Below are 22629 nucleotides of genomic sequence, written 5' to 3'. Positions count from 1 at the left end.
TATCCGATATTTTTTATAATTATACCATATATGACGTCGAAAATATATATATCTAGAAATATTTATAGCGCAGCCATGTCTAATGGCTGGAAAATTGAGTTATTCCTTAGCATGATTATAATCTTAGTTATCTATATATCGCGAAAATGTATTTTCTTGTCCTATAAGGCTGAGAGCGAGTAATTGAAAGCTTCGAAAAATAAAACATCGTGACAATTTTTCACTGATAGAATTGAATCACAGAGATAAGACTGTACTAAATTTTTTAATTATTTCTGATAAAAATCCACACAAAATTTAACGAATAATTTTCAAATAAATATTATTAATGGAGAAGTAAGTAAAAAAACAATGTATTATGTAAGCATCATTGACATCTACCAAAGTGCTCGTTATCTTTTAATGATATTATAACGACGTTAACGCGAATAAATTTTATTATTAGAAAAGCATTGTTCCATTTACGATCTGAGTTATCGCGCGCAATTTCCGCTAGTTTCATCGACGATGTAACGTAACGGAAAAACGGTAGAAGTACATACGAGAGCGAGGCGAAGTAGGTCGATGGTTTCTCGACGTGCGATGCAATGCCAAGGCTTTCCCGTGTAGAGAAAAGTAGATATAGTAGACGCATAGCAGAGAGAGGTAGATAATACAGGGGGATAAAACGCATCCGAGGGGAAAAGTGTGTCACGATTATTGTTGGATGCTTCTTGACTGTCGTCTACCGTCCGCGTTACCGTTGATCCTCTTATCTTGATACCTCGTGGACCGCGGACTTCCCGTTGTCTCTTCCCGCGTCCACCCGAACTTTATAATATTCTGTCAGAGAAACCACATATTTCCGCGAATTCCGCGCAAGTAACCCGGTTCCCAGGATGATCGCGTCGGCGGCGGCAGCTGTCGGCTGTCAAACTGTAGTCCAGGGATTTCGATCGGAATCCGTTCCCGCGAGAACGACGTGACCGAAAAGGAGATGCGCGTGGAATACGAGAAATCGTTTCCTTGTTTTATTTCTTTATTAAGCCGGACGGATGACGAAAGAAAAATAAAAAGTCAAAAAATTGGCTCAACAATAATTTATATATATATATTTTTAGATAGATCTTGAGTAGTTCTTTCATTTGTTTCGTATTATTTTTTTTAATACTTATCTAAATAAAAACTTACAATATTGATATTTAAATAGAATATTGGAGATTATGGGCATCTAAGGTCATTCAAATGTCAATATTAATATATCACAATATAAGTTTAATATCGTTATCTAATGTATATCGGAATCGAGTCTCAATATTTTACAAAATTAGTACTAAAAATCTTTTTTATTCGAATATATTGCTTTATTGCATGTTGCGCAATAATACAAAATCTATACAGCGATTCATAAAAAATATAACGAGGGATTAACGTCGTTTAGCGTAATATGCATTATATTATGTATGCGATACTTCAAATCTCATTATTTCCGCTTTCGCATTCTTTAATCCAATTAAGAGCTTTCCATACGCAAGTGAATAAAACAAAATAGATTTTTTAACGAACGAAAGGGGCGTTGCACGTGCAAAATAGTATTTGATGCGTGCATTAATTTTTTATTATTATTATCAGCAGTCTGTATAAAAGAAGTTTGTGCGTTTAATAAAAAAGAAGTTTGATCGTGATATTTCTATACTAAAGGATTTTCCGATACAACGGTCAAAGGACGGGAGGGTGGAACGAATGAGAGAGAAAAAGGGAGATAGAACAGAAGGAAAAGAGAGAAATGTCATTTTTCCGTGGGCAAACACGATAAGAAGAAATATATCGCAAATAAATACACGTGTTCTCGATGGAACTGCATTTCTTTGACGGATGCTGCAAACGCCACGAGCGAACGTTGCAACGACGCGATAGCGCTGTCACGAAAAATAGAATTCTCTTTCGGGAATATTTCCTGAAGTTTTCTCTTCTACAGAATGTTGCACACATAAGAGTTTCACTTTAGGAGAAAGCAGATCCTTAATAAAGAATAAGTTACCGTAATAAATTCAATTTAATCTTTCACATTTTTTCCGCTCTTTATTAAAATTTATTTTTAAAATTGCTCCAAAAATATCAAATATATCTACAAAAATTAAATAATAAATATTATCAGTACATCATTTCTATAATATAGTCACGCAGATCTGCAATGTGTCAAATATTATGAAATTTTATGATTTCCTGTTTGATTTATAAATTTATATTCACACACACACTCATGCTCCACGTACGAGCGAATAATTATAATGGAGTGTCACTTCTGTTTTTCGAGTGCCTTTATGCATCATGGTTGTACTCATACATATAATGTATAACACGAATGTGAGCCTAATCGTCGAATTAAGATTATTAAGTGTTCGGATTATTTCCAAAATATCGATTCCAATAACCAGAGATAAATAGAATAGGAAATTACGATCCCAAACCGGTAAAATTTCATGAGATCGCGGTCATAAGTCTCTTTCGTGGCCAGATCATAGTAATAATCTTATTGATAGGACTGTAACGTGCGCATTATGCGAACAAATGATGATCATAAGACTTGGAAGATCGTAAACCTTCCAACGATTGTCAATATCAGGTTGCACGGTTGACGACTTATTATCGCAAGATATAGACCTCGTAAATAGCTTTAATAAAATTTTCCTTGTAGAAGAGTGTTTATAAAAGATCAATAAAAAATCGATTGTACACGTCGTGGATGTATCGACATAAAAATTTTAATACTTATAATTAGAATCTCTTTAATAATAAATAATAACAAGTTAATAATTTTTTTCAACAAGTTCTAAGTTTCTTTTATCTGAAAATATATAATGGAAGATCTGTTTGTCTCAAACTCTCAAATATTTCAATATCAGAATTAGTTTTAACTAAAAATATGATTTTCTTAATACAGATAAGATTAAGATAATCTTATAAATCTTAAATATTTAAGTACAGAAGCTTTTTATAACAAATGGGTTAATATTGTAACTACAACGAATTTAAATTTAATATAGAACTTTAAAATGCTTAAAAATTAGTGAAAAATCTTGTGTAAATTGTCGGATTAAGTACATAAGTTTTGTAACAAATGAGTTAATAACTATAGTAACAGAGATGCAGAAAATGGCGAAACTTAACAGTCTGAAAAGTAGAGCAGTTAGTCGTGGTGAGAAGAGATATAGAGTTGGGTAAGAAAAGCCGCGTAAGGAACTGGAGCAGGACACTGGAGTGTCATGTCTGGAAAATAGAAACTCCGCTTTGTGCTTGCACGCGTGGTATTTGTCAAAAGCTGCCTAGTTCGGACCAATCTCGTAGCGGGAATTAACGAGAACCGGACTTCAATTGTCCAACACAACACCGATGCAATTCCGACACAAGATCCTCACTCTCGAAGAGCTCTTCTATTAGATTCTCTTTTAGCTGCATCGTATAAAACCGTATTCTCTATTACAGTCTCCATTCCTTTGCAATTTATCTCCGGTAACGTGATTCTTTAAATATCAAATATTTTCTACTTTAAACATTCGTTGCGAATAACTTCAACTATGTAGATACATTTCTATTATAATATTCATTTTAGATATATTTTAGATATAATATTCAGAAATTTTCAGATAACTGAAAATCCATTATTGTTATTAATTTATAACAAATTATTATTTATTAATGTTTGAAGATGTCAATCTTTTATTTCTTCCTTACCGAATTATTTTTTGAATAAAAGATTAATTTGTTCGCCTTGCGATAGAGTTTGAAATAATAATACATCGTAATGTGAATCGAAAATTGCGATTTACCTTTTGCACGTTATTACGAAAATTAACAGCTCGGATGCTTCGTCGAAGAGATGACAGTGTTCGGTGAAGACAGATCAGGTTACGACGTCAATGAATGATATAGCATCATTCCTCCCTTTCGTGAAATAATACATGAGATCGTGTGTCTTATATCTCTGATAACGTATACCGTATCTTCATGTTATCGTATTATCGTAAAAGTATTGTAAAGTCATCTCTTTTCTCATGGAACGCTGAGTGCATCTTTTATGCAAAGAAGGATTTTTTGAAAGTGATTGTGCATTTTTCATGCATTCAGTTATTCTCCCGAATATTGTATTGCTCGATAGTGCGATATTTTTAGGACGTTACAGCTTCACTTGATATCGTTTAGGACGTTACATTTTCACTTGATATAAAATCTCTTATATAAAGTTTTCTCATAGAAATTGTTTCTTTTATATGTATATAAAACGCTAACTACTGCCTTTGGGCGGTAATAGCAGTCTATTACCTGCAACTAAACTGACAGGTAATTATGCATGCATCAGTGCGCAAGATCCGTTTGGATCGAACTGGATACACTTCAATGACCCAAACGAGGATCGGGAAAATCAGGCTAATGAACAATCTTAACTAACGACGTTAATTAAGGACGATACGTTGTCTTCTGTAATTTTTCTCCAAGAGGTGGTCTCTCGAAACTCGTGATCGACATAATTGTATCTATTCAATATTCCAAGAGCATGATCCACCTTTAATAAACTTATTTCGTCCTTTCTCGCAAGCTTCAATAAAACATGAAGTTATTACCTCTCGCAGAGAAATTATCAATTAAATAAATTGAAGTAACTACGAATATATAATTCATTGTTTATAACTCGAGAAATGATACACATCCAAATATCCGAAAAGTTAAAAGATGTAAAGCTCAAAAGACCGGCAATGGGAACATCATTAAAAATTATGCAATTAAATTCAGCAAAATATAGCGCTTTGGAGAAATAAAACTTGAAATATCTCAATAAAACTTGAAATATCTCAAATTTCCAAGTTATAAATGTCTTAGTTGCTCGCGTCTGGAAAACTTAGCTCGATTTTTATAGAAGGTACGTCCATGCCTATATCTACATTTTACTTTCATAAAAAAATTTTATTTTCTGACGTAAATAAAGTTAAATAGACGTGAGGAGCGCATTTTCGACGATGGTTGCCGAATTGAATTTCATATTTCAACCTTATGGCAATTACTGCACAATACAGTACTTTATCGAGTGGGCAGCGGCTGGCGATTATTGGCCATCGACTGATTTATATTCCGATGGCATGTGTGTATTCGCTCGCACGTGCGACACTACGTGTCTTAAACGACGTTTTGCACTTTGCATGGTAAGACACGTCTACGAGAAAAATGTTATTTATGCATTCTTGTACGAGAAAATATATCAGATTTGCAAATTTTATCTTTCTACTAATAATTATATTCATAGTCATAGAATAATAATGATAAAATAATTTTATAGTTTTTTATCGATTTTTTAATTTTATTTTTATTTTATGGAAGAAAATATATTTTATACTTTGCCTTTTTCCATAAACTTCTATGTGCTTGTATATTATCAATTTTCAATCATTAATAAATGAGTGTCCTTTCTATCTAACTATTAAAACCTATACTGAACTTCTCTGTATATCGGTAAACGGCACTTAATTTTGATACAATGAGCGAATGAGTAATAAGCGACCGTGCAAACAATAACGCGGTTAACGGTCGGCAAAGTTTGCATCTAGACTATATGTGTATCGTTTATCTTGTGTTAGCTTTAGCTAGCTCATAAGTCGCAAAGCTAACAATGACTTCAGATGTTAACTTGTTTGCCAAAGTTAACACCTACATTTAATGTTAAGTTATCAAAATAAAATAATTAAGTATTCTCGCCCCGGAAATGGTCGCAACAAACAAATTTTAATAACAACATATTTAAAGCATTCTCTCTTCTGTCAATTGTCAATCCTTTTTTCATTCAGATTCAACAAAGATCAGAATTTTGTCATAACTTTGAATAATTCAAATAATAATATAAATGACTTTTCAATAAATCAAAAACTTTTAAATATAAGAGAATATATGTAGTACACTCAATAACTTCTCTAAAAATGAGAGATATTAAAGTTACATCTTGAGACTATTGAAAACAACTCCACGGATTATCCTCCGACATTTGTTCCAATCGAAGAATGGCAGCTAACGGGAAGGGATATCCAATGAAATTTAAATAATCGGCAATTACGAATCAGCGAAGCGTGAATTTCGCACGGAAACGCAACCACCCGTTTGAGCGCACCCACGCTATGCCGACGTAATTCCTCGATGCATGACGCCGCACTGACGCCGATGCCGCAGCATCCGAATTCTGACGCTGCGGCGAGCATCAATCGAGAAACTATGTGTCAACATCGGATGTGCATACATACGTGATCATTGACGAGGAAGAGCCGTAAACTCCTGGTCGTTTCAACTTTGCGGAGAGCCAAAAGGATCAATTTCCATGTGTTTTTGGGAAACTCGTTTAGGATCGGCATTCATCTCGAATAAATAATTTAGTCGACAATCACCCAATCTTAATCACCCAATGAAGAGATTCCACTCAATTATTCCTCATCATTTTAATTATTTTCTCATTACTCCTAAAATATTTGCATATGTATAATACAAAAATGGAAGAGAAATCGGTCTTTTTCGCGCGATTTGAAGAAATATTCAAAACTGCTCGTGCAAGAGATAAAAAAAATTTACTGCAAAGCATGATGTAAAAACTGATGATGATTTTTCCCTTTGACTCGCGGTGAAATGTGGAACGCTCTTTAATTGTGCGACGTAACGTAAGTTGACGATAACGCTTCGATTATCTCCTCTATACGATATAAACCGATATGTGTTTACACACGTGGATAGTAAGTGGAGGAAGTCGACGCATAAATTTCATTGCACATTTACTCGACAGATCTATCATGATTATGTTCACGTAGGCGTGTCAATAGTCAGACGAATGCGTAAATCATGGAGGCACGCTGCAAAACGATTTACATCAATCCGTATCTGATTAGTTTGATCGCGTGCGAATAAAACGATAAACGAGCATTTTCTCGTAGTACAAAGTTGATAGGTGCCAAAGACTCATAATGATATATTTTTTCTTACGATAAAAAGTTTAATAAATAAATATAATTAAAAAAAAAAAAACGAATTACTTGTAATTAAATTGTAATTAAAATTCGATACTTGAATTATCACAATTTATTTCAATCTCATTTTGTTGATAATTATTTTTCGTTGAATATTTTTTTCTTATAAAGTCGAGTTTCATTTAAGAAAAAAATGTGTACCGTAAAATGTTAACTTCTTTATTTAAGCATCATTGTCACAATCGAAGATTTATTTTATTCAATTTTGAATAAAACATTTTGAATTTGTATCTTTAATTTAATTTTATAATTTCATACCTAATATGTAAGAAATCATGTCTCGAAATTCTTTCAACATATCATGAGATAACACAGGCAAAGTAAAAAGATATGTATGCAACGTTTCAGATTTTTATTTTTGCTGACAATTTGTCATCGCTCGATAACAAAGTTTTCAATGTCACTCGACTCCAAATACACTGCAGCAATCCTGACAAAATCAAAAATAGAAATTGAAGCACACTCATGTCCTGTAACGAGATGTAAACAAACTTGTTTCTCTGATAGTTTTATGCTTCATCATGTGCACTTCAGTGTTCCATGCGGTTTGTGATTTTTATTCAATCTTTTTCTACTTTACCGCAGAAATGTGATCTCTCATTCAAATATTTCAAATCAACAGGATGTGAACTGTGAAATCGACATAACTGAAGGATTCTATAAAAATCATTCGCATTCATTAGCTTCAAACTAATAACTATACTTTCGTGCAGAATACATACGAAATAGTAGAGAAAACAAAATTATAGAATGCTTCTAAAGATGAATTGGCTTGTATAAGAACCTAAATCACGTTCTTCTGAATTCAGCAACGTACATATCGAAAAGTGCCAATCTGACGTTTATTCTTTTCCGAAAAATCGCTACAGTCGAAACAGACTTTAAATTGAGATCGAATCGAAACCTTTACATCGTTCGCGAAGCGAACTATGACCTTTGATTGTCGCCGTTGCCGAGTATTCGAAGCAATGCTTCACGTACTGCTGATCAAAGGACGCTGCTTCGCCCGGTGCATTTGCATGCACACGTATACGTTACGCGTGTAGGTTGCTGACGGTCGCGGTTTTCGCGACATCCGCTTTGCGGACGAGGTCACTGAAAGAAGACACGAACGAACATTCGCTGACAAAGTCAGTTTTTGCGATTGCATTTCGCTCTATTTAATCGTGCGACGGCCACGTACATGTGTCCGTGAGATCTTAGACAGTTTGTCAAAGAAACCGACGAATCTTTAAAAAATATATAAAACTTCTTTAATATAAACTTTAATTTCTCACACTATTAATATTTACATTATCTGTGACAAGATAAGATTATTTTAATTTGAGTAACTTAGAAAATATTTTTTATCCTGTTATTAAAATATAATATAAAAGAACACTTTGAAAAATATAATTGGTAAATATAAAATTCAAATATTAAATTAACTTTACATTTATGTAAAATTTATAATTTCAATATTTTCGACTATAAAATAAGAATCAGTCTTTGCAAGAATTTTCGGATGTCTGAACTAGTATATATAATAAGTATTTGAGATAAGGATTTACATTTGCCAAGTTAGTATTGTTTCCAAATTTTGTAAATTTAATGTTATAAGTTCTAAATTTTTTGTTCACAAATACGCAACATAAATAATAATTGTTTCTATATGTTTAATCAATTTAGAATTAATTTTTTAGCCAAAATATTTAGACAACTCAGTTTTAATTTATTTTTTACTAAAAATTCGAAATTTTGGTATTAAATTTCATAACTAGATAATCAAATTTTTCATTTTATTATTTATCTAAGAATCAAAATTTTTAAACAATTATAAATGTAATTTAGTCATATAATGTAGATTTTTTACATATATAATAAGTAATGATTATACTAGAAATATAACTATTATTTATTATACATGTAAAAAATTATATTAATAAGAGATTTCTGTTTCTTAAGTATGTTAATATAGCGTGTTTCTAAAGTTTGTTACTACCCTATTATTTCGGAAACGACTCAAAATTTCGAAAAATCACGAAACATGTGTTTGAGTGGCTACTTTCTTAAGGGAGTCGAGAGGATTGTTCTCCTCAAAGGAAGGTACCCCCTACTTTTAAAATTTTAAATGGAATCCCCTATTTTTTATTGCATATTCTTATTCTAGCTTATCTTAAGAGCTTTTCAAAACATTATATTATTTTTTTATTACTTAAGTACTTTCCTAGTTATGATACTCAAAGGTTATAGCATTTTGACATAAAATATAAAATATCTTGTAAAACAGTCAGTAATCTTTAATATTTTTATGCACAAAATATTGAGACGAATCAACTGGCATAAAGAAAATGCATAATTGTTAAAAAAATGTAACTGCTCATTGCAAATTTATATTTTTTTAAAGACAATTATGTATTTTCTTTACACCAATTGATTCGTTTCATTATTTTGTGTAAAAGAATTAAGGTAAAATTACTGAAAACTGAATGTTTTACAAGATATTTTATGTCAAAATACTGCAACTTTTGAGTCTTATAACGAAAAGTACTTAATGGTAAAATACTTTATAGTGTTTTGGAAAGCTTTCGAGATAAGCTATAAGAATATGCAATAAAAAATGGAGGGTTCCATTAAAAATTTTTAAGTTGCCTCTTGGAGGGGGCTCTTTTCTCCCTTAAAAAAGTAGTTCCTCGAATGATCAGACACGTGTTTCGTGATTTTTCGAAATTTTGAAGAATTTTGAACTGTTTCCGAAATAATGGAGATTGTAACTGACTTTAAAAGCACTCTGTATACGTTTAACGTTTTAATATAACTACTTCTATTTTATGTAGAAATTAATCTGTGAAGATTATCCGTAAGACGGAAAGAAAGGAAAGGAAGAAAGAAAGAGAGAGTATGTGTCAATTATATTACAACGTGTCAACTCTACATAAAACCGTAAATCTGATTAGTTCTGTATGCGCGGATTGACACTCGACAGTAAGTAAAGATAATGAAAGCGTACAGCTTCACTTTACTAAATATCGAACAATCGAATCTATAGGAAGTTATTGGCATTAAAAACACACGGGGATACTCGGTAGTCGTATATACGCGCCTCCACTCTGTCTCTCGTGTGCACTATCGATTCACCTCGCGGCCTTGTGCTTAATTGAATTAGTATCGGACTAAAAAAGGATGACCTTGAGTCAATTAACGGCGAGACAGAATAAGACAAACGTTTCTCGCCACCAACTCGGACAAAAAGAGAAAGTTCCTCTTTAAAAAGTCGCGATTATATCCCGCAATTATGATCCTCTCAACGCCCACATTTCGCGCGAGCGCTATCCAGTGTAAAGTAGCGGCCATTAATTTGCGAACGCGTTTGCAGAAAGTTGGCGAAATCTTTTGAAAAAGAGATAATTGATGTTTACAAATTTTTTTAAACAAAAGATCTAAATAATTCATCGGTCTTATGTAATTTCTACAATTGTTCCTTGAATAAAAATATTTAATTTTTAACAATTTCCTTGATAAAAATATTTAATTTTTTATATTACGATATTTGAGTGATTTTTGAACTAAAATGTTCAAAAATTCATATAATAAATGTTATAAATAATAACTTTTGTAATTTTTCTTGATATGTTATTTTAATTTTTTTTATTTTTCATAGTTTTCTATAATATTTTTTATTTCCATTAATATGTGTTGTACTACAGTCGCTTAATCTATACAACACGAGAGAGATAGTTTTTCAAATACCAATATTATTGAACTGGTATTTTTTCCCGCTCAATCATACTTTGGGCATATTTTGCACATGCGGAAGCTGAGTAGATTGGAATTGGAGCGGAATCAAACGAAATTGGGAAGTATGATAGCGACGAAAGCGTACCAGTTTGCGGACGCGCTGGCGAACCATCGGGCACGACGATCTTGGTCTGCGACTTCGGCGTGCCCTCGCTCATGGTAGTTTCGACACGTCTTCGATTTTCCACCTGCCGGGGGTGGGAAACACAAGGCCCCCTCTTTCAACTGCCAACCAAAGCTCAGTGCTGTGCACGCTTCTTCGATCGCCGTGCGATTCACAGGGTCTTCCGATCGGCGCGTAGTCCTTCTTTTCTTGTATCTTCTTTTTTTATTTTTTTTTTGGTCTAAATCACTTTAATTTATCAGCTTTAAGCGAAACACACTTTACTACAATTTATGCTTATTTAGAATAGGGCTGTTGTTTTTTTTTTTTTTTTTTTTTTCCGAAATCGTTTGATGATTGTTCTAAATCTTGCCTGAGATCGTAGGCTTATATCAAAGAGCGAGAGAAGAGAAATTTGTTGATATATTCCTTCGCGTGCAACAATTGATAATTTAACAAAGATCGCAAGATCGTCGCTGTGATTGGCGGAGAATTTAGATTTTTTAAGATCAGTATTCTCTCTCTCTCTCTCTCTCTCTTTCGAGTATCTCTCGCTCGATCGATCCTGTTAGTGTTGTGCTACGATCGACGTGAAAATTCTGGATACGCGTCGCGGAAAAGTTCAAGATCGATTTCGATTTTCCAAAGCTTGCATCGATCGAGCTGCAAAATTCAGGCTCCTTTCGTCACACTCCGCGCAGGACTTATTTTCCGCCTCGATCCTTTTCGCCAACCCTCTCGCGATCTGGGAGGAGCCGACGTGCGGCGCGCGACACGGGTGGCGAGATCGGCGTACGACCGCGAGGCGGGTGTTCTCAGTCTCTCAGTGGGTGCATTTCTCCCTCCCTCCAGGCGGTGTCACAAGGTCACGAGATCACTGGGTTCGGCTGGATTCACGCGCGCTGGCGTACGTACGTTCGATCGATCGGTCGGTCGGTCGGTCGGTCGGTCGGTCGGTCGGTCGGTCGGTCGCGGTTGCCACCAACGGGAAATACTTCGCCGATCGCGATGATTACGATCTTGCTACACACAGATATACGTACACATACGCATCACGATCGAAATTCACTCGTCGATATTTCGTTCCAGTTCGATCGCCCAAGGATCTATGAAAATCGATCGACGGATCATCCAAAGACACCCACGCACATTCAAAGACCGCTGTCGTGATTGATCGTCGCTGCAACGTGATCCTGGTAAGTGAGACTGGATCCGGAGAAATCAGACAACGAGACGCATGGGGAAACGATGTGCGAAAGCGCAGCGCGCACGTCTGATTAGAGCGCGGAGCGTAGCTACTTTGCCGCGGCTGACTAGAGCGCGGACTGTCGCTACTGAATTACGCGCGGAGCAGTGGTACAATCCGTGGTGTGTCAAACGGACTGGCTGCTCCTCCGGCGCGTTGCGGAGTCACGGGTCACCACCCTTGCGCGTCTCTTCCTGAACCAAATTTCCCTCCTGTCTCTCACTCGTCGCGCGCCTCCGGTCTCATTCCTCTTCCTCTTCCTCTAGTTTCTCTCTTTTTCTCTCCCTTCCTCCCAATCTTTCTCTCTACACGCTGATCGCTCTCTGCACGCTGAACGTGCAACGATTGCCCGATGCTGACTCTCGGCACGACAGCGGCTTTTCCTCGCGGAAAACGTCGACTGCCGCGCGCGCGCTACTGCGAGGGGGTCGGTGGCGGCGACGAAACGTTCTCTCCCCGGCTTTTCCAGGGGCTCCTCTCCTCCTCCGTCGCGCGCGCACGCTTTCACGCCCTCTCCTCTCGGCGATCCTCTTTCTTCTCTCCTCTCGCTCCCGGTTGTGACCACGATGCGCATCCCGTCTCCTTTCATCTCGACGCGCGCTCTCCCTTCGACCTCTCGCTTCCTCTCGCCGAGAGGACCGCGAGGCGTCCCGGGCGTAGTGAGCAGCTCTCACCCGCTTTTCCATCCTCCAACGGCGCCTGCGCGCCCCGGGGATGTTCCCCTCGCTTACCCCATGCGATCCTCCTCCTGTCCCTCCGTCCGTCTGTCCGTTCTGCGGATGCCCTCTCGGTCTCTCTTCCGCGGTCCACGCAACCCCCGCTCTCTTCGTCTCCATCGTTCCCATTCTCATTTCATCTCATCTTGCCGCTCCGTAAATGGTCTCTCTCTCTTTCTCTCTCTCTCTCTCTCTCTCTTTCCTGTTTGTTACTCCCGCTTTTTCCTCTCTTTCCCTCTTTTCTATTAGATGGGCGACGCTTTTATCGGCCATCCTCTCCCTTTTGCCCATGTTATCTCGCTGGACCATATATGCTTCTCGACGTAGCTGAAGCTGTCCTTCCGGAGGGCACAAAGTTTTTTGGCCGGACATTCGCAGCGGATCGAATTTGAATGCGTGCGAGACGCGAAAACGCGGGGTCACGGTTATCTCGAAGGAAAAGAATATCGAATGAAAATGATACCGTTAGCGACCTAGTTTGTTCGTAGAATAGAAAAAACGCGTGAAAAAAAAATATGATTTAATTTATCGTTAAATTTCACTTTTTGCACTGTCGCTGTCGCTTGCGTAAATCGGCAAACTGTACAAAGTGTCAAGTGACAAATTCATGTGTCTCGCGTGACATATAAAACGAAGAGCGCAATATAAAAACACGCAACGAGTTTTATCGATATGAAAAGCGCGAGAATTATCGTGGAAGGAGAAAACACGCAGGCCGCAATTGTAACACGATAAATCGCCTTCGCTCACTCACACGATTCCTCCGAATATTAATCGTCGAATGCGCCTCTGCTCTCTTTCACGATGGATCATTCGGGCGTACATATATGAGAAAGAAAGAACGGCTCGACGCCACCGTTATTTTCCTCACAACGTCGGCTATTTACGTTCACACCTATGGAACGTATACATGAACCGAGGCTTAAAGCCCAACCTTAGATCGAAACGCCAGCTTTAAGCAGGGCTTCGCAACGTAAAAAAAGAAAGAGTTAGAAGCTCAGGTGATATAGCTTATAGCTGTTTACAGTCGCTTCGTTTATGCAATACATGGCTCGTGAATTTATGGTAAGTGCAGATATGCATTGAATATGCTGAAAGAGAGGAGAGAGAGACAGAGAGAAAGATTACGACCTCGCATTCTAAGTGTTCTTGAATACCTTAGATTTCTCTTAATCCGCAAACATTTTCAGTATAAGTACAGAGTTTAAGTATATATATATTTTTTTCAAAATTTTTTCTCTTAAAAAAAAATTTCTTTTTATTAAAAAAGAAAATTAATTAAATAAACGTACTCCAGAATGAAATGACAAAGCACATTATTTTCATTGCATTTTGATCTCAGGTATAATAAATAACGCACTTTGTCGCCTCATATAATGAGATATAGAGGATAGTACATACAAATACACATACATGGATGACAATAGAAATTCACTAAAATGAATTTACGCTGGGAAAAGTGATTTTTCCGAGTAATAAAAGCTGCAGTTTTTTTTATTATATTATGATTTTACTATACTGTTTGACGTAGTGAAGAGAATTTAGCATTCTGTAATTTCACTGCGCTACAACATCCATCTCTTTCTTAGATATTATTGACTACACTGCTTTGAATTTTCAAGATGCCTCCATTTTCTTTTTTATATCTCTCACCGTAATCAGTAAATCGTGAGGCGCAAAAATTCCAGCGAATACGAAAATTCAGAAATCGATAGAGCCCGAGGCTCTAGCAATTTTGACTTGCATTGAGAAACTTCCATTAACTGTCAACAAATTGGCGTAACTTTTTTGCGAAACAATAGAGAACAATAGAGAATTAAGTCATTTGTGCGGACACGATTCGACCTTAGTCTCACTCTCGCGTGTTCGTTCTACATACGACAAACTTACGTCGTTGCGGAGAAGTTGTACGCCATTACAAGGACATTTAAAGTTATAGTTAAAGAAAAAGGAATAATAAATCAAGAAATAAAGTTAAGATATTCAAAATTAATTAGCAAAGATATATATTCGACAACATTCGATTAAATGCATTAAATTAATTCTTTATAAATTAACTCAGGCGCAATAGATTTTTCAAATTAATTCTAATAATTGTTGATGGTAGAAAAAAATCCGGGGCAATTTGTATACTTATGCAAAAGAAAAATAACGTAACAATGATAATGTGACGCTCATAAAAGAATTATTAAGGAAAAATATACGGGCGGACTCGAGGGCAGCGAGATAATTGTTGAATTTATAATGCAATAGCAATTTAATTTTTCAGCGTATGTACAAACACAAATCGACGAAATTTGACTTGTATACGACGGTGAGTGTTTCGTGTTAAAATTTGCACGGCGAGTAAATTCACGGGCAACCCAGTTGTGAATTTCACGCGTCTGCTGGTTTAATTAAGGTAGCGTTATATGGCCCGACCCATATGTACGCGTTAATGAATGGTGTACTCCAAAAAAAAAAAAAAAAAAAAAAAAAGAAAAGAAAGAGACAAAGAGAAACAGAAAAAAAGAGAAAGAGGAAAAGAACATGTATCTCGCGTAGTATACTCGTAAAAACATGTAAAACCGTTATTATTGACTTTTGCGCACCCTCCGCGGCATTAATTCCGTCATGATAAGGAAATGCTGAAGCAAGATAATGAAGCCGATGGCAAAGTTTTGTCTGTCTTTCGAAACTTTTCGTGAAATTATCGTAAAGACGATGAATCATCTTGAAATCGTATAAAGGTTTACTGCGAACCATCAATTGCATCAATTCGAATAAAAGTTTCGACTTTTCGTGATATCTCTTATTCTTGGTTTTGTGTGTACAAGAAATATAACGATTTAATAACTTATGAATTTGTATTGCTTTTATTTGTATTGCCGTATTTCATGTAAACTACTTTAAAAAAGAAAAATAAACTTAACTTCGAGGAATGATATAGGATAGGACTAATATTTTTTATTGGTCTTTGAAAGTTTTTTCTCTTATAAGTTCCTGTAATAAGTCAAAATAAATATATAAAATCTCTTCTTTTATTTAAATTTACATTTTATAACCGGCAATTTATATTAGTAAGTTTGCGACAATCTATTTTTATTATTTAGATATTATATAATATTAGATATAATATAAATACCTTTATTTTTGAATGTATTATATCTTTATGACGTAATAAAATGATAAAAGACGCGACCCAAATTATATGGGGAATCTCTATTGCAAATAGCCACAGTTTTGCGGAATAGCGATGGTCGCTTGCGATCGATACAACATGCGGTGTACCTATATCGGGAAACGTTGACTGAGTTGCAGCGGACCTTCGTAATTTTCGACAGGAGTTTGCAGAACACGTGGAACGAACTAATTCGATTATGGACGATCTGATCGCGTCGAGGGAAAATTTAAAATTCGTTCTACCAACGAATATACAATGTTGTAATTGCCGATTCTGTTGTTGTTGCAGTAGAGTAATGCATAATAATATGAATTAATAATACGTATTAATGCGAAACGCGTATAGCGTAGCGACGTAGAGATATTTACGTTAAATGAAAAATTAAATAATTGTGATGTATTACATTTTAATTACACATATCACATATATTTTCAACATCGTATATTTGCAATTTAATCGAATAAAGAATCAATGTCAATTTCTCCGTGTTATATTCAAATCAGTTTGCGTAACTTGCATCACACATAAATAATTATAATATGTAGTGGAATTAATTAATATGTATGTAATGAGCAACATACACATATTATATTATAATGCGGATGCGTATGCGTATCACGAATATTAAATAAGATAGTTTATTTGATATCAAGTTCTCATCCTGTTAATTTTCAGTCATTTTGCGTTCAATTTGCATTCCTGAGAAACTATTCCGAAAGAGAGAAAGGAAGAGAGAGGCAGATAGATTGATGAAGGAAATCTGTGTGCAACTCTAGTCGAGTAATTTTGCTAAGTGAAATGCGCACAGGAATTAATTCGCCTGCAAACTATGAACGTCTATTTAAAGTTTACTCTACTTAAATTGATGTTCCACACAAACTGTACCTCGCCATGTCATTATCTTTAAGCTAATTATTTATCACTTCTAGATTTATTAAACAAAGAGCTCGATTTGTAATGACGTTATTAATAATCAATCAAATATATATCGTTATACTTTGTTTCATAGATTAAAAATAGATTCAAAATCTTATTAAAAATTCAATCATACAATCCTCTCAAAGATGAAAAATTAAGAAATTAAAGTTTATGTATCAAATTTTAATCACGGTCTTAGGGAATTTTCTTTTCAGCATACAAAGTCACTTCTGTAGAAACAAAATAATCTTAATATATGATCTGTGCAATAATAAATTCCAAATGAGAGGATTACATTATATAGAATTAAAACAGACACGAAATTGAATGAGGAAGTTGTTTGAAATTTTATTTTCGAGTTGTTTGTGAAAAATAATTGATAAAAGGAAAAAGACGTATAAAAGAGTTGTTAGAAAGAAAAAAAGAGATAGCAATATAACTTAACCACGACAGACGTTACCTCGTTGGCTACCCTTACGATGCTCATACGTGGCGTATTCTGCTGAAGAGTATTCGGGATAACGAGGGAAATATAGGGCAAAGACTGTGGACGTGTTACGTGAACAGAACTCTTGGACTCGCAGTGCTGGCTGTTCGATTTTTGTCACTACAAAAAATGAATATAAAAACGCCAATATTATACGTTAGTGCGTAACGTGAATTGTGATTTTTATTTAAATAAAAGATAAAAAATAAAAAAGTGAATAAAAGCCTATTCGCAATTGACATTCGCATTTTAAATAAAAATTTATACAGAAAATTGCACAAATATTATTATTAATTTATTTTTAAAATATTTTACTTTTTTCATTTCCATTTAATAAAATTTATAATTTATAACTTCCTTAATTATTCTAAAATAATTAAAATTTAATTTTGTATTATAAGTGAAATAAAAAAAGTAAATATTAGAAATGAAAAAAGATAATAAAATATTATTTCTTTTAGAATTTTAAATGGAATTTTTTAACAGGACTTTAATTTGAGAGTCAATTACAAAGATATTTAAAATTCGAACTTATCGAAGCAAAAAAAAAATTACCTTCAGGATGATCAAACAACTATAGTATTTAAATAGAAAATAAACGAGAGAAGAATGCGGTTAACATTGATAATATTCCCGTATGTACTTTCTGACTCCGTTCTTTCAGCTTCTCTGAATTTATCTTTTATCTTATCACGTTTATTTTGAACAAGTTCTCGTGATCTATAAGAAAGCTATACTTTCTGGATGACTTAACTAACCCTCTCTTAGATTCTCTTTGACAGAGAAAGGTGCCTCACTCATGTCGTTGTACGTCATTAAAAGAGGGTAAAAGGTGAGCTCGGCGGATTTATGGTGGTTGAAGCATCAGCGGGGGGAGATGAGAGCGGACTGTCGACCGGCTGAATGACGTCATCCCCGGGTGAACGATGACGTAAAAGCCGGGGTAGGGTTACGTTACGCAAGCGTGGAGGGTGCGCGTTGCGCGCGCTCACCCACTGCCCTACTTTCCGCCTCGCGCGCGCATCACCCGACGCGGGTGAGCTCGCCGCTTGTTTCACCTCTTCGCCCTTCTCACGTCACTCCCTTCCGCGCTTCCCGCGCGAACCGCGTGTCGAGTGTAAGAGTTAACCCCTATTTCGAAAGGGTTTCTGTGTAAGCTCTGTTTATTTAAACGCTTAGCAGCATAGAAGCGCGAAGAGCGAAGCATTTTTCTTTTTATCAAAAGTTATCAAGATAAAAATTCTTCTTCATCTCATTTTTACAAAAATTTTGCTTAAAATTACAAGATTTTTCGTAAGAAATCTCTTTCTTATTTCCAACAGTGTCTATTCTCAATATAATTTTTAAAAAATATTACTTCAATATTCTTCAAAGTGGACTATATGCATTTTAATTATTTTAATAGAGAAGACACGAAAAATAATATATTTACTATATATCGGTGCACCAAAATATTATTTTTAATTTCTTTATTGGGCGTAGAAGAGAATTACTTAAAATGTAATAATTTTTTTTTAAATTTCGAAAGTTAAGCAATGCAATGTTTCGATATTTTTCAAATAAGTTATATTTGTGTCAATATTTTATATCCAATAATAGAATATTCAATACATCGAAATTTCTCATAAATATTTAAAAAAAACTTTTTCATGTACACGAGAAGAAAAAATGAAAAAAAATGTTTACAATAAATTTTTTTAAATTTATCGTAACTTTCGATATAATTTAACACCAGCATATTCGTACGATATTGTGCACAGTAAAGTCACAGGAAAGCTTGGACATCATGTTTTGGCTAGAATTTTAATAAAATCCGAAGTTTGATACGCAGCATTTTTTCCATTATGTGACACTGGATAAGAATAATAAATGCGGCGATTTTCGGATCGGTTGGCGAAATTGGTGAAAATTTCGGGAAATTGCCTCGAGCTTTCCGAGAGACCGCGTCCTCATCTTCATATATTCAAGCTCCATTAAGTTCAACACCGTAGAAGGCGCCCTGCGGCTATGGACCCGGGATAAGAATCGCATCGACTTCCCCTTATCTGGGTCAAAGGTATGCACAGCACGTTGGATACGTATGCATACATATATATACATGTATACATACATGTATGCGTACACATTGCATGCCGAAGATAAACAACATTGACACTGACGGCCGCTCCTGGCTCTCGGTCTGCATCGTTAATATACAATACGTTCAAGCCATTCACCTGTAAAAAAGATGCACGATACGACGACAGGATAAATATGTCAGGAGACACAAGGATTAACAACTTCGTGGATCGCTGAGATTAACGTTGAAAGAAAATTAAATACGGCTTTTGAACGATTAAAAAGTATCTGCTTATATCATCAAGATAAGCTTCACTTACAGATTGCTTCAAACAAGTTCGATGTTCAACATAAAAGCATCAAAGTGTCTTTTAACTATATTGGAGATTAATGTTTAAAGAAAATTTTTACGGATTTACAAAGATTAAGAGATCCTTTGTGTGTGAGTGGGTGTTTGTGTTTGTAAGTATGTACGCGCATTAACAATGGCTTGTTCGTCTGATCTCTGATTTCATACCATTAAGTATTAAAATTAGAATTTTAGAGAAAATTCAATTTTCAGGCTCTAAAAGCAAAATTCCGAAAAAAAATAATTTTTTTGTAAAAAATACTTATAAAATTTATGTAAAATTATTCTCTCTTTCTCATTAATCATATTACACTTTTTTAATTTTTTGTAGCAAGTTTAAAAAGTTAGAAAATTTAACGATCTAAAAAAATACAAACATTTCTTATAAGAGAAAACAACTCTGAACTTATTAAAGTTTGCGGTAACTTCGATAAAACTTTCAATTAAATTTGAAGAGACAGTTAAAAGACGAATCTGACAACAGTTGCAAAATAAACAACGCAAAATTTAAAAATAGCCAAAAGATCGAGCCATAATTTCGATGCCATGACACTAACGATTATAATCGCCGGTCACTTTGTCGCCACACGGTTCGTCGCATGTGTCGCTTAAATGTGCAAGGTCGAATGGTGAATTATCGACTGGAAATTGCGAGGGACGGATTATCGGGCACCGAGGTCCTTAATAAGCATTCCCTCACGGCAATTTGCACGGACGGTGTTGCATCAATCGAATGACGATAAAACGCGCAATTCGGTCGCACGCATTATACAGGATGTCCCTCTATCTAGAGAAAGGTGGGAAAATAATTTAAAAGGATAAGGCAAAAATTATTTATATAGTTATTTAATATTAAAAATTTAGGAATTTTGATCAACTCTTTATACGATATAAAATTTCAAGCTTTGACTATATCAATAAATAAGAAGATTTAACATTTTAATGAATATTAAACAGATTCAACGGAAATAAAATTAAAAATTTAATTATCCATTTCATATTGAAAAATGTTGCACACATACACAACAAATAACGATCTAAAAATAAAATTATATATTACTCGCTCAATTTTTATTTAAATTTTTATCTGTGTGTGCATATTTTATTAAAAAAGATTTTCTAAAGATACATTTATTTCATATAAAAGAGATAAAAAAAATGCAGTAGCTAAACAAACTATGATATAATATTCTGCAATGCATATACGATTAACGTGTAGTATCGTGTGGGAATGAAATCTTAATTAACAGTAGTATTGGTCGACCGCAAAACCGACACACATCGTCAATCAATGATCCTAATTGACCGATTAAACAGGATAATTTGCGACAGTTCGCGACCCATACACAACGAGAGTATCAAGATAAAATGTATGGAATTCGCAGAATGTCCTGATTGAAATCACGATTCCTGCCGTCGTTAAAAATCCTAGTGCTGCGACTTCATTGCGGAAATAAATTAGATTCAAGAAAAAAAAAAGTGTATAAAGGGTACGAGTATCGGTATATTATATTGTTATATCAACATTATAATAATGCTAAAATTCGGTCATAAAATATTTAAGCGCTTTCTATTAATGAAATTTGATAATGCAATACGATGAGAATTGTAAACACATAACATCTATTGACTTTAAAAATTTTTAATAATCAATAAATAAAAAAATAATAAATTTTAATTAAATTTTCAAGTTATCATAAAATTATTAATTAATAATAGAAATATATATTTTATTTTTGTCTCTGAAAAATATGACAAGAAATTCCAGATGACATGTGATAATGTTGTAGTTTTTCAAAGTGGACTGTTGTTCAGAACTGTAGCCCATTTTGTCGATACGGTTAAGATATCTCTTGGATAAATCGCTGTCAAATAACTCGTTTGAAGGATTTACTCATCTGAAGGAGCAAATAGCTCGATCCGTCGGCTGTCTGCGTCGGCGACAAGCTCGACCGCTGTTCGCGTCTCTGTTCCAAGCGGCAGATCGATAGAGCGGAGTCTGCGTCTCCAATCCGCGCGTGTATATATACTTTATTACCACGCGGTGCACCCGATACATATCCCGGGTACAGGGGTGATTCCGCGATGCCGACGCGCGCGCGCGCGACCCACGTTTTAAGGAGATTACCATGTCCGTATGAAAAGGTTTATCGCCTGTTCCCAGTGTATCCCGACGGTCTTTGACGATTAAAAAGCAGGCATCAGGAGACTTCGAGTCATATACTACTTTTCGTCCGAGTATTATTCAAGTATTAAGACAATATGCATTTAATCTTATAATTCAGACCATGGATTACATATATATTTTGAACTAACGATATAATCCCCCCGAAAATGTATGTTTATGAAATATAATTCTGTACGAAATGCCTTGCATGTTTATATAAGAGCAATCCCAAACAAGGACTTTCGAGAAAAAAAACTTTTAGAGAAAAAAATTGTTGATATCAATAAACATTTAATTCTTTTATAAAAATATAAAAGTAAAATAGCGCAAAAGATAATTTCAATGTATCATTATATCTAATTATTTTCATTCTCTGTTTCAGAAAATTACTTTAAAGTTTAAGTTTTACAAAGTTTTATCTCTTCCTGTAAATTCTATCTCACACATACACATATTTTTACGAAAATATAATTTTAAATACGCCTTTCTATAGTTTTGTCAAATATAAAAATAGAATAGTATAGAATAGTATAATATCGTTGCATTAATAGTCGCAATTTTCATTATATTCGGTACAAAAAATTTCCTCACACACATATTCTATGCTGGAT

The 22629-nt window shown here is 34.7% G+C and overlaps 1 protein-coding gene across 5 annotated transcripts in view; it reads right to left on the bottom strand.

The window, feature by feature from the left end:
- The window catches only part of Kcc (solute carrier family 12 member kcc), a 74368-nt gene that overhangs the window by 14112 nt on the left and 37627 nt on the right, over nt 1-22629 (bottom strand). Inside the window, exon 1 of one of the 5 annotated variants that reach the window (XM_072887027.1) lies at nt 10897-13576. The exons of 3 other annotated variants lie outside the window; for them this stretch is intronic. In XM_072887027.1, coding sequence (XP_072743128.1) covers nt 10897-10969 — 73 coding nt within the window. In that variant the 5' untranslated portion in view covers nt 10970-13576. Of the gene's footprint in view, nt 1-10896; nt 13577-22629 lie in introns of those variants that run through there. One more of the 5 variants, XM_072887031.1, reaches the window with a different exon arrangement.

The sequence above is a fragment of the Anoplolepis gracilipes genome, chromosome 2, assembly GCF_047496725.1.
Source record: "Anoplolepis gracilipes chromosome 2, ASM4749672v1, whole genome shotgun sequence".
Taxonomy (NCBI): Eukaryota; Metazoa; Arthropoda; class Insecta; order Hymenoptera; family Formicidae; genus Anoplolepis; species Anoplolepis gracilipes.
The sequence above is the reverse complement of the archived record's forward strand: the minus strand, read 5'-3'. Positions and strand labels throughout refer to the sequence as shown.